General features: G+C 51.3%; 1 protein-coding gene across 4 annotated transcripts in view; it reads left to right on the top strand.

The window, feature by feature from the left end:
• The window catches only part of Arap1 (ArfGAP with RhoGAP domain, ankyrin repeat and PH domain 1), a 62,326-nt gene that overhangs the window by 25,583 nt on the left and 23,998 nt on the right, over window positions 1–12,745 (top strand). For 3 of the 4 annotated variants that reach the window (XM_028770757.1, XM_028770755.1, XM_028770756.1), the window contains exons 4-9: window positions 10,042–10,220; window positions 10,716–10,780; window positions 11,316–11,440; window positions 11,564–11,713; window positions 11,940–12,009; window positions 12,259–12,379. In XM_028770757.1, the coding sequence (XP_028626590.1) occupies window positions 10,042–10,220; window positions 10,716–10,780; window positions 11,316–11,440; window positions 11,564–11,713; window positions 11,940–12,009; window positions 12,259–12,379 (710 nt within the window). The remainder of the gene's footprint in view (window positions 1–10,041; window positions 10,221–10,715; window positions 10,781–11,315; window positions 11,441–11,563; window positions 11,714–11,939; window positions 12,010–12,258; window positions 12,380–12,745) is intronic. The other variant, XM_028770758.1, reaches the window with a different exon arrangement.

The following is a 12,745-nucleotide window of genomic DNA, read 5'->3' as shown; positions in this document are numbered from 1 at the left end:
GAAGAAGAAGGAGAGGGAGAGGGAGAGAGAGGGGGAGAGGGGGAGGGGGAGAGGGACAGGGACAGGGACAGGGACAGGGACAGGGAGAGGGACAGGGACAGGGAGAGGCCATAGCTGATTCAGAGTTACTGGAATTCAGGATACCCTGAATTTACCAACCCACATCCCTTCTCTCCTTCCTTCTCCCAACCCAGGATGTAGGTTTTAATTCTTTTACCTTAATTTTAATAACGTTTTTTTAAATGTTTTAACCTCCCTTCAAGCCCACCATCCACCAGAGGTAGTGGGAAAAAAGGTTATTAATATAGGGGAGTACTGGGCCTGTTTAGAAATTGTTTTTTGAAGCAAATTTCACCTGTGCTGTTAGGAAACCAACAGTTCAGTTTATAGAAATCAGCAGCGGCAGCTCGATCCACGTGCAAACGTTGTTACGAATAAACTAGCAGTCTGGTTAGGTAGTGCCAGGATAGCAAACATGAATCAGCAGCAGTGGTAGGACCTAGCAGAGAGAGCTAGGCCTCAGCTGAATCAGCACGAGTCAGCAGGAGGGACCAGGACCACCAGGGATGCCAGGAGAAATCCATGGCTGTGCCCTTCTCACTGAAGCAGAGATGAAGAAGCACTGCTAAAAGCAAGTCAAGCCCTTGTCACTGTCCCTTGAGTCCTATTTATACTCCCTCCAAACGTCACATGTCTTGTCTCAGCATGTGAGTCTGTCTTAGCAAAACTCCACGTGAGTCTGCCTCTGCTGACATCACTCTGTCAATTGTCCCGAGTCTGTAGAAGTGGTAAGAAGCTGCAGGAACCTCACTAGAAGTTTGTTGGTGCATTTCTGTCTATGGAGCCCTGACAAATGGAGCTCAACTATGCAATGTAAGGTGAATGAATACCCGTGTGTGGTTGGTGAAGAATCCTTCATCACGTGTCCTTTCACGTGCTTGCTTTAGCAGAACATCCTTTCACCCGTGTCTGCTTCAGTGAAACATTCCTTTATGTGTCTGTCTCAGCAAAATGTCGTTTCACCTGTGTCTGCTTCAGGAAAAAACACTCTTTCACGTGTTTGCCCCAGCAAAACACTGACACAACTGACTTTCAAAAGAAACCATAAGTTTCCACTTCACCAGGGTGACCCTCTGGAGATGTTTTGGGAAGGGAGAGGCCTTCAGAAGAGGACAACAGGAAGAACTCAGTGTGGATAAGATTTTAGGCTATAGCTGGGCAGTGGTGGCACACGCCTTTAATCCCAGCACTTGGGAGGCAGAGGCAGGTGGATTTCTGAGTTTGAGGCCAGCCTGGTCTACAGAGTGAGTTCCAGGACAGCCAGGGCTATACAGAGAAACCATGTCTTGAAAGAAAAAAAAAAAGATTTTAGGTTATAGACCAAGGTGTACACAAATCAGGAAAAACCAAGGATGGGGTTTCCGCCCTCTGCCCTCGGGACCTGATGCCCTCCCTGACCTATCTGGGCCCTCTGTGGGTCTCCTGACACTTGTACCTGTTCGTGAAACTCTTAGGGTAAATAAAAATCATATCTACAGCCCTGAGCCCCAGGATACAAGACTCCACTCTCAGAGCTACAGTCTGAACACAAGTGCTTGGCCAGCATATGGAGGAGTCAAGGACTCTGACTAAGACATCTGGCCCCTCAGGAGGCACAGGGTTGGGGGCATTATAAAATGGTGTAATACTTTCAAGAATCTGTGTGCATTCTTCATGGTTTCTTTTGCTTTGGTGTTTGTTTGTTTTTCTGTGCTTTAGGATCAGACTTGGCTATGCATATGCTAGGCAAGTTCTCTACCGCTGGTCTGAGTTTCCAGCCCCATCTCTTGTACTGCAAATCATCTGGACATTACTTACAGTGCCAAATACACTGTAAATGCTCTGTAGATAACTACTGTAATGGATTGTTAGGGAATAGGGCCCATTTCTTAGGGTGAAGTGGTGCCAGGCCTGGCATCTTTGTCCAGGGGATGAGGCGTCAGTACGTACGGGCGTATGCACTCCTCAGCTCATGGATATATATAGGCTTTAGTTTTTTTTTTTTTAAATATTTAGTTAATGTATGTGACTACACTGTCACTGTCTTTAGACACACCAGAAGAGGGCATCAGATATTATTACAGATGGTTGTGAGCCACCATGTGGTTGCTGGGAATTGACCTTAGGACTTTGGAACAGCAGTCAGCACTCTTAACCACTGAGTCATCTCTCCAGCCCCTAGTTGTTTTTTTTTTTTTTTTGTTTTGTTTTTGTTTTAATTTTTACTCTATGTGTATGGGTGTTTTGCCTGTCTGAGTGTCTATATACCACATGTATAGGTATACATATGCACCTTTTGCCAGCTGTCCGGGTGGTAACATGTCTGTGTATTTTCATATTTGTGCTGGTTCTGCAGGTGGCCATGTTTGATCCTAATAAGTACAGGGATCTGTACAGGTGACAGGCCTGTATATCTGGGCTCATCCGGGCTAAGTAGACATATACACGGGCCTGTGCGTTTTGGTGTTATGGGGATTTCAGTGCTAGGTTGCATTGTTAATAGTGTGCAGATGCTGTTTGGGTAAGTGAGTTGGCACATTTATTGTTTGTGTACTGTCAAGTGTGAGTCATTGTGCACATATGTGTGTGCATATGCTGCCAAGAGCCATTAAAATGTCAGCTCTCCTAGGGCTGTGGGATCCTTGTCAGTTTCCTTTACTATTGAATCCCCAATGTCTGGCGAACAGTACCTAATAGGTTCTTTATACATGTCATGGAGAGGAAAGGCCCGTGATACCAGGAGCATTCACACTGAGGGTGCTGAGCTTGGGTGTCTGCAGGTGATGTGAGCAGGCCTCAGACCATACTGGCCATAGAGCTAAGGGCCCTGAGTTCATCACCCTAAATCCTCCTTAGTTCATGTCACCCCATCTGTGGGGTGGGAGTGCCTTCAGTAGAGATGGTGGGAAACAAGAAGCTGATAGGATTCTAGGCCACAGAAAAGCTGTAAGCAAACCAGAAAACAAGGAAAGATGGGGCTCCTTCCTTTCTGCCTGGTAGGATGGAGGGCTTTTAGAAGCAGGCTCACAAGCAGCCTGAAGACCCCACTTCACCTCTGCAACTGTAACATTGTCTGTTATTTCAGCCCATGGCCATGAATGGCTGAGGGGAAACTTGCCCAGAGCCACTCCACCCGAGGGGAAACCAGCATCCAGATCCTGCCTCCTGGCCCTGTCCACCCAGTTTTAGGTGTCAGAGACAAAATCCTCAGGATCTGCTTCTCTGAATCACAGAGGTATCATTTCTGATCAAGGGTCCCAGAATCACTCCACACGGCCCCTTCCAACTCTTGAGGGTCTCAGCTTCCTCCTCTGGGTACTTGGATACCTACAGGTATTTGAGGGAAAGGAAGTATTTGCAGGCTAGCCACTGACTGGAGTCACACCTTACAAGGTTTCCCTTCTGTGCCCCAGAATGTCTTGCCGCTCAGCCAATCCTTGGTCTTTCTGAAGACTGATCACCTGTTGCTGGGACAGAAACTGTTCCCTTCAGGGAGCCTATTTTGCAGCCTCTTTGGGCCTCCTTCAGCATGTTGGGACGGGAGATTCACCATAAGGGCTAGCTAGAATCAGGGCTTCCTGGACACTACCCTGTGAGGCCTCAGGGGACCAGCTGGTGGGGCTAATTGCCCATTTTAGTTTGGACGTTGCTAGCGTGGCCTGAGGGGCGGGGAGGAAGTATCTGTCCCAGGGGATTATGGGTGACGTTTCTCTTTCTCTCTCAGTGTTTTCAGGAAGTGTATTGGCCTAGGCTGAAGGGGGGCGGGGAAGGGGTAAGAGGTGGAGAGCAGGAAGCAAAGATCAGAGCTGCTGGATACACACACACACACACACACACACACACACACAATCTCTCTTTCCTTCCCCTTCCCGACATATTTATGATTATATTCAGACACATACACACATTTACACACATTCAGAGACACTACCCATAGGTGTGCATAGACACACCTGGGGCTCACATATCCAAGGGAACAGGACTCAGACACAGCTGACAATAGGGACTCTGGCCACAAGACCAGCCAGAGCCCACAAAGGCTTCCACCGGCAGACACAGGACACCTTGGCACACACTGGTCTACCTGGCTGGAGCCTTAGGAGTTCTTAGGCTCAGGACAGGATTCACCAGGCCTCTGAGGGTGAGTGAGGGGCAGCCCTGGCTACTGTGTTGGGCAGGTGGGAGGGCTGGAAAGACAAGTTTCTCTCTGACTGTCATTTTCTGAGCTGCTTTTCCAGGGTGCTGTGCTTTTCCTTGGTTTGCTCACAGTTCCAGGACCCTTTCTCGACTTCTCCTGTTGTTTTGTTTTCTGCTCTTTTCTCACGCTGCCTCCCTCCTTCCTTCTCTCTGTGTCTCCACATCAGCCTCCCCTAGATCTACTAGTCACCTCAAACACCTGTTTTCTGGTCTTTTGTCAGATTCTGCCCCACAGACTGTTGTTGTTGTTGGTGTTGGTGGTGGTGGCATGTGTATGTATCTGTGTGAGTGAATAGGGGAGGTGTCTTTGCTCCTTGGGCCTCTGGTGCCCACCTGTTTCCTTCTGGCATTCATTCCCAGTTCCCTGCACCATCAAGCAATTTCCTTGGGGAGATATAGGTTAGCTTGTTGCACTGTCATGTTCAAGATTGCTGTGTGTCTAAACCCCTTACCCAAGGTGACAGGGACCTCCCTGCAGAGGACTGGCATATCATTTGTATGGTTCCTCCCCTGGTGGCCAGGGTGGGTGGTTGGTGGGTGCATGTCGACTGTGAGGTTGCCCTCCCCTCCTTCCAGTTACCAGGAATCTCTAATGAACCCAGCACCCCTTGGGTCACTGGGGACACATTATGGCCTCTACTTTGGACTGGTTACCAGAAGTGGTGGGGGAGGGGTCCTAGAACTGTCCAAAATCTCGCCAAGAGCTGACCTGTTCTTTTTGTCCTCAGGGAGACAGTAGTGCCAGACCCAGGAGGTGCACACAGCAGATGCTACATGCCTCTTGCCCACCACAGCAGGACTGATCTGTGGCGCTCAGGCCATGGAGTGGTGTGGGGTGCCCAGCAGGCTGTGTTAACTCAAGGAGGGTGAAATCCACGTTTGGGTGGATTTCCTGGAGGGAGAAGTGAGTTTTAAGCAAAAGGGAATTAATGGTTTGGGATCATTTTATGTAAAAGGTTCCAGAAGAAGCCTGGCCCACGGTAGTGTTTAGGAAGTGGAGCGCCTGGCACAGGAAGAAGTGCGCAGGGCTGTGGGCCTTGTTGTATGTTGAACTGTAAGTGGTACTGTTGAAGGGTAGATTGGGGGCTACAGCCTTCTAAAGCAGGATGCTGGCAGGGTGGCTGTACAGAGCATACTGGCTGCAGCCCCTTTGTGTTAAGTGACATGCAGGCTGCCGACCTCTGTTCCTGCAAAGGAGGCCTGACAAGAAGTTTGTGTACTGTGGCCTGGGCAGAAGTGAGTGGGACAGAGCCAGGGTGTGCAGCAGCAGCAGCTCGAGGTGGAGGAGGAAGGACAGAAATGACATGGAGGAAGCGAGGAGTGCAGGACCCAGCTGTTGAGGAGGAAGTGGGCAGCTGGGAAAGCTTACCATTGGAAGGAGCATCAGGAAAGGCCACAGTCCCCACATCACTGGGCCTGGCCTCTTCTTGCAGCTGTGCTGCTGAGAGCCTAGAGGGATTGGCCTGGGGCCTTCTAAGGTTCATGGAACATTTTAGGGGGAAGGTTCTGACTCTGGGATAAAATATAATCTGGGTCCTTTGTCCTCTGAGGTGATCACAGCAAACCAAACATTGAAGGATGAAGAATGAAATTAGAAATACAGAGGTAGTCTGGAGAGGTGGCTCAGTTGTTAGGAGCACTGGTTGCTCTTCCAGAGGACCTGGATTCAATTCCTAGAGCCTACATAGTGGCTCACAACCACTTGTAGCTTCAGTTCCAGGGGGTCTGATACCTCTTCTGACATCTGTGGGCATCTACACTGCAGGTGGGACACTTACATACACATTTGCGCATACACTTAAATAAGTAAATAAATCTTAAAGATAGAGAAGTAGTATGGAGGGTGGGGGATCCCCAAGGAGGCCCCTAAGAAGCCTGAGGCATGAGGGAAAGCCTGCAGTAGAGGTGGAGGAGGTAGGAGGAGGTGGGATATATGTCTTTAAGGAAGAGTTTGAATTTAACTAGACAGGGACAGGTATCTGAGGTGAAAGGAATGCTTTATGCAAAGGCTTTGAAGCATATGTTTATAGACTGCAGCTTGGGACTGTAGAGATGGCCCAGAAGTTAAGAATTCATGCTGCTCTTGTAGAGGACCTGGGTTCGGTTCACAGCACCCATGTTGGGTAGTTCACAGCCACCTGGGACTCCAGCTCCAGGGATCCTCTGGCCTCCACAATTATGTGTGTATACAAACATGTACAAGCATACGAAATGTTTATAGGCTGCAGATTAGCTTTTTTTTTTTTTTTTGGTTTTTTTTGTTGTTTGTTTGTTTTTGGAGACAGGGTTTCTCTGTGTAGCTCTGGCTGTCCTGGAACTCATACTGTAGACCAGGCTGGCCTCCAACTCACAGAGATCTACCTGCCTCTGCCTCCTGAGTGCTGGGATTAAAGGTGTGCGCCACCATGCACAGCTTTTTATAGTGTTCGAAAGTGAGTGGACAGGGGATGGGGAGTTCGTCCACAGTCAGCTTGACATGTAGGCTGCCCCTCTCTGCAGTCCTCCTGCCCTCAGAGCGAGCCTTGGTTTCCGAGGCTGGAGGTAGATATAGACAGAAGTACTGGGAGGGAGCCCAGGGCATTTGGAGAAGGCTGTAATGCAGCTTGTGGCCTAGCCTCTGTGGCTGCGACTCCTCTGGCTACAGCCCAGGTAAGAAACCGTGCTATTACATGTGAGAACAGTGTGAGATAGCTTGCTGGTTAGTCAGAGGGGAAACCGAGGCTCAGAGGTGCTGACTGAGCTCTGGGACTCAAACCCAGATCTGCCTGCCTCCAAACCAGAGCAGCCACATGTCACTGTGTCCAGGACACACTGTTTGCACCTGTTGCCCTATAATGGTCATTGGCCGATCCTTAAGTTTCTGGTTCATACCGTTAGTGACGGGGTCGCTCTAATCTTATCCACTTAGACTTGGGGTCCTCATATGTCTCCCAGCCCTGGGTACAAGGTCCTAGGGTATTGTCTCTAATTTCTAAGGTCAGACTTCGTGGGCTAAGGGCCCAGGCTGAGATGGGTCACCCCCTGTCCCTGGAGCCCAGCCCTATTGTGAATGGCATAATTAGAATAGATGATCCATATGTCCCTTGGCTAGAGAAAGGCCTGAAGGACAGCAGAGTGGGGGGAGGGGCTTTCCTTGCCTTTCCGTGGCCCACGGGGGTACATTTTTGAGGTGCTGGGGATGCTTCCCTGGGTTGAGAGTGGGTAGAAATCAAAGGAGATGGAACAGGGTGAGCATAGGGATGATTCACTAGTATTCAGGGATCGGGCTGTTTATAAAGGGCGGATACCCAGGGGCTGCTCCAGGGGTGCTCCCCCCTCCTGGGGTGCTCCCCTGGGCTCAGTTCTCGGTATGGGATATTACCCCCTTCCCTGGGGATTTCCCACAGGCCGTGCCTTTCTGACCTCACTTCTCCTTTCCTGGCCCTGACTCAGCGGTACTAGATGCCCTCTGCTAGGCAGTCTGCCTGTCATGGAGGTTTCTCACCCCGAGGATTAGGAGAGGCTCTGTTGTCTTCCGTCCTCGGGCAGATGATAAAGACAGAGGGCACCTGCAGGTAGCAAGCCTCAGCGCAGGCTTGTGGACCGTCAGGACAGTGGTGGTGGTAGGTATGGCAAAGAAGGTTTGTGCTTGCCTGACCCCTGAGGATGAGGAACAAGTGGGCACCCGGTTGCCACGCTCCACCCCTTAGGACGTTGAGGAAGAGAGTGACAGTAGGAAGCCAGGCCCACTTGTTTGACCTGAAGAATAGGAATCCACACTTCCCCATAGGCTACAGTCTGCTCTCAGCTGACTCCTGAGCATGGCCACCACAGCCCCTTCTTCCTGGTCTCTGGAAGCAACAGTGTGGTGGATTCATGTGCTCATCTGGAAGGCTAAGGACATCGGGTGTCTAGGACCAGGCAGGCTGTTGGGGAGATATGCGCACAGGTGCTTGGTTGCCATCGAATCGTTCATTTGCTTGTCTAGCAACCAGAATGTTCGGCTTGTTGTGAGTCTGTCCACAGATCGGTCCCCCTGTCTACCGCCCGCCCGTCTAGCACACTCTTGTTGTCCATGCAGCCAAACTCCACTCGGTGGTGGGGAGAGTCAAATGCTTTCCCTCCTGCAAAGAGACTCAGGTGAACTCAGGGAGACAGCCTGGTGCTGTGCTCACGAAGGGTCATCGTACGCTCAGTGCCTCCACCCCTTAGAATCAGTTCCCAGAGAGATAGGCGGGGCATAGAGAGCTGCTTTTTCTCATGGTAGAGACGGGTAATGATAGCCATCACAGTTGTCACAATCCATAGCAGCCGTTCCTTTTGACAACTCAGAGGTGAGACACTGAGGATCAGAGAAGCAGGTGACCACTGGGAGTCAGCCTGGCTTAGAAACTTTTATTCCGAGGGGCCAGTGTGCCTTCCAGTGGCTCTGCAAATGTGCATGTTCTCAGTTGCAGGTCACTACAGAGTTTGCTGAGTTTCTTCTGGTATACCCACCCCACCCCTCCACCCCCCGCCGTTCTCACACAGGCTGCTGTTGCCCAGGCAGTGCTGTGTGAGTAGCTGGGCTGCTGTAGCACCTCAAACAGGTTGTGACTCCACAGGGAGGTTCCCTCCCTGTCTGCGTGGCTGTAGCACAAGCTATTTGGAAACAGACACATTATAAGGAGCACGAGATAGTAAAGCTCATCTTCCGTTAGCTTGGATGCTAACGGAGCCTGGGCAGGAGCGACATGCCTTGAAGAATCTTCTTTGGAATACTTTTCACATACGGGGGAGAACAGCAGGGTTTAGGGAAACACAAAAGTGTCACCAGGGAGATGTGGTGTGGTGGCAGTGATGCTTCTACAAGGAACAGGGTGAGGGGGGCGGGTGGACTCAAGGGTGACCCAGTCGTATCCTCCCAGACCTCCTTGCGTTTCGGGCAGTCACATGCTGCTACTCACTGCTGGGAAGACTGGGGAACAGACCAAACCAAAAGTGACTAAACGGGAGGAAGCTGCACTCTGATGCCCCTCCTTAGCCCTTGGCAGATGTGGACAGAGATAGCTAGTGGAACCAGGCCACCAGGACGTGGCCGCCATTCTAACTGCTGGGCGCTGAGGATCCTGTGTATTGGTATGTGACCTACTCTTTCTCTGCCTGTGAAAGCACATCCTACTCTACAGAAGAGGAGACCCAGACCTAGGGAGGTTCGGCGTTTAGTTCAGGGCACACAGGAGTGAAGATACCAAGGTGGGGTTCAAACCTGTGTACTGGATGACAAAGCCCTCCAGGAGGCTTTCGTCACCAGAATAAGACAGTAGGAAAACTATGGGGTGTGGGGAAGAACTGAGTACCTAAAACAGGCCCCAGGAGACTGACATCAGAGAAGAATAAAAGTGGAGGGTGAAGAGAGCTTGGGTACTGAGGTCACCAGAGAACCTTGTCCCAGACACTGCAGTCTGGGCCTCAGGAATCAGTTTCTGAGGCTCTGGTCTGTGACTTCAGTGCTTGGTCTTAGTGCCTGTTTCAATCCCATCCTGTCTGCCAGCAAACACCCTGTATCCTCCATAGTACATGTCAAGACTTAACTTCCCCTTGCACCATTCGGGTCTTTTCTCTGTGTCAGCATGGAGGTCCCATGGATACGTAGCTAGAAGCTGAAGCACCAGGGCTGGACACCCAGCATATATGGGCCCCAGAGGTGCTGGCCTGAGAATGTCGAGGGCTGTGTGAGGCAGACTGGTGTCAGGGTCAGGAAGATGCTTGCCTAGTGAGCAGGGCCTCAGTGGGTCAGAACCTTGGCTGGTGCCTGCTGACACCCAGCTTTGGTTCTGTTCTCAGCCTTCTCTCTAAGGAGGAGTTACTGCTGCCATCAGTATCACCCTGGTCCCAACCAGAGCCTGCAGAGATTCCATCCACCCTCCTGCCTGCCTTTCCCCAGGGGCCCCTGCAGCCTCCGTCTCCTCCTCCCTGTCCTCCAGTGATCCCTCCCAAGCCTCCTCGCCTGCTCCCTGAGTTTGGTGAGTGCTACTGGGCAACTGGGCTCTGGGTGGTCTCCTGAGATCAGCTCTGGAGAGCAGGTGGTGGACATATTCCCTCTCTCCTGGTGGCCAGCAGTCCCCTGGGTGTCCTAGGCCTCTGCAAAGAGCATGCTCTTTCTCTCTTCTCTGTTTCTGCTTGCCAAGTGTGAGCATGGCTGATCCTTGAGGTAGTGATGTTCCGTGGCTGAGTAACTCTTGCGGCCACCACTCCTGGCTCATCTTATTCTTGTGTGCCTTGTTTGGACAGTCCCCACCCCAAGTCCCAAGCTTGCTGCTTGGTCAGCCTCCTTGTGGTGGCCCTTCCTTTCCTTCAGTATAAATAGCACTTCCTGTCTCCTGTGCCTTTCTTTAAAACTCAAGCCTGGGGGGGGGAGTTTATTCTAGCCTGGGAGTGGCCTCTGTGAAGCCAAGTCCTAGCGTCCCTTAGAGGAGGTCAAGCTCCTGGCTTCTGAACTACCCCCTCTCTTTTACCAGACGACTCTGACTATGACGATGTCCCAGAGGAGGGGCCAGGGGCCCCAGCCAGTGTGATGACCAAGGTAGGCAGGGCAAGTGCTTGAGGTTGCATTGGCTGCCTGTGTTGTAGAGCGAGGGTTGTTCACTGGCCTTAGAGACCCCAGGATCTTCTCCCCTAGCATGGTGGATACTTACTCGCATTATTGTCTGCCTTATAGGAGTCACCCTGGGGTCTGTGGCTCTCTGGTCTATGGCTTTTATTTCAGGCTTGAGTGCTCAGGCTGGGTGTATGTAGTCTGTTGCTGTGTGTGTCTTGGAGTGGCTTCACTTTCTTCATCCTCATGTCACCTCTCTTGAATGTCTATTGTGTCTCTCTAGCTCTGAGTCTCTCTCCTGTCTTTCTATCTTTCTCCCTGCCCTAGATCCATGTTTGCCAACAGTTCTCCTGACCCTGTCACCCTGGTCCCTGTGTGGTCTCAGCGGCTGGGGGAGGGGCTCACAAACAGAAGTAAAAGTGCTGAGTTGTGGGTGTGGAGTAGAGTGGTGGGCGTGGCAGCTGTGGGTATGGTCTGGGATTTGAGGGGAAAATGTGACACGGGGTGATCCTTGGGGGGTCAGGAGGAGCCCCTGCCAAGCGGAGTCCCACGGGCCGTGCGCGTGGCTAGTCTGCTGAGCGAGGGGGAGGAGCTGTCTGGGGATGACGCTGAGGATGAGGATGACCATGCCTATGAGGGTATCCCCAAGTGAGTATCCCATTCAGCTACCTTCCTTCCCAAAGCCCAACCTAGCCTACCCTTCTATCCCAGTCCTAGCCCGAGCAAACCCTCAGCCTCCCTCCCTGCCTTCCTTCCCTTCTCTTGTCCTAGTGGCGGGTGGCCAACCAGTGGTCTGAATCCACCCTTACGCAGCCTGATCCCCGATCTCCCACTGCACCCCATGGATGATATGCCTGGGGGTTCCACCCCCATCACACCTGTCATCAAGGCTGGCTGGCTGGACAAGAACCCACCACAGGGGTGAGTGAGGCCTGCCAGCTCCTTCTAGTATCTGCTGGGGGACAAGTCATACTCTAGGATACTGGTGTCATGGGTCCAAGATTGTTTGAGCAATTTTCCCTCCCCACTCACTGTAACCATTGGTAAATGGATGATCTTAACTGTGCCAGGATATGAGGACTGGGTGTAATGGTGGGACCCCCCCCTCACTCCCAGTCTTTGCTGAGCCCTGCCTCTGCCTGTTCAGGTCTTATATCTATCAGAAGCGATGGGTGAGACTGGATGCCGATTACCTGCGATACTTTGACAGTAACAAGGTGAGGGCTCCATCAGTCCCTCACTTGACCCTTGCTCCTGCCTAGGCCTAAGCTGAACCCCAGCACTGCTTTAGGCAGAGTCCTTAGCTGACCCTCAATGGGAATCCTGGTCTGTGGGCTGGTGAAGGTAGTGATCAGAGCCAGCACAAGATCCACCTGCAGAAGATGGGCTTGCAACCATCATTTCAGTGGAGCTGGGCAAGGGGCTGTAGGGTTCCTACTCTGAAGTGCAGCTCTTCTCTCCCCCAGGACGCCTACTCTAAGCGCTTTGTTCCTGTAGCCTGCATCTGCCGAGTAGCTGCTACTGGAGATCAGAAGTTTGAAGTGACCACAAATAACCGGACCTTTGCCTTCCGGGCAGAGAGCGATGGTGGGAGTTTAGGGGAGAGTGTGTGTGTGTGTTTATGAGTGTGTGTGTAAATGTGTGTGTGTGTGCGTAAGTGTATGTATGTGTGTGTGTATGTGTATATGTATAAGTGTATGTGTGTAAGTGTGTGTGATGTAAATATGTGTGTGAGTGTGTGTGAGGGTATGAGTGTGTGTAAGTATGTGTGTGAGTGTGTGAATGTGAGTGTATGAGAGTGTGTGTGCATGTGTGTGAGTATATGTGTGTGTGAGTGTGTATATGTGTGAGTGTGTGAATGTAAGAGTGAGTGTATGAGTGCGTTTTAAGTGTGTATGTGTGTGAGTGTGTGTGAGTGTGTGTATATGAGTATGTGAATGTATGAGTGTGTGT

Source organism: Grammomys surdaster, unplaced genomic scaffold (assembly GCF_004785775.1).
Source record: "Grammomys surdaster isolate TR1022 unplaced genomic scaffold, NIH_TR_1.0 203, whole genome shotgun sequence".
Lineage (NCBI taxonomy): Eukaryota > Metazoa > Chordata > Mammalia > Rodentia > Muridae > Grammomys > Grammomys surdaster.
This window is presented reverse-complemented; position numbering and strand designations above follow the sequence as displayed.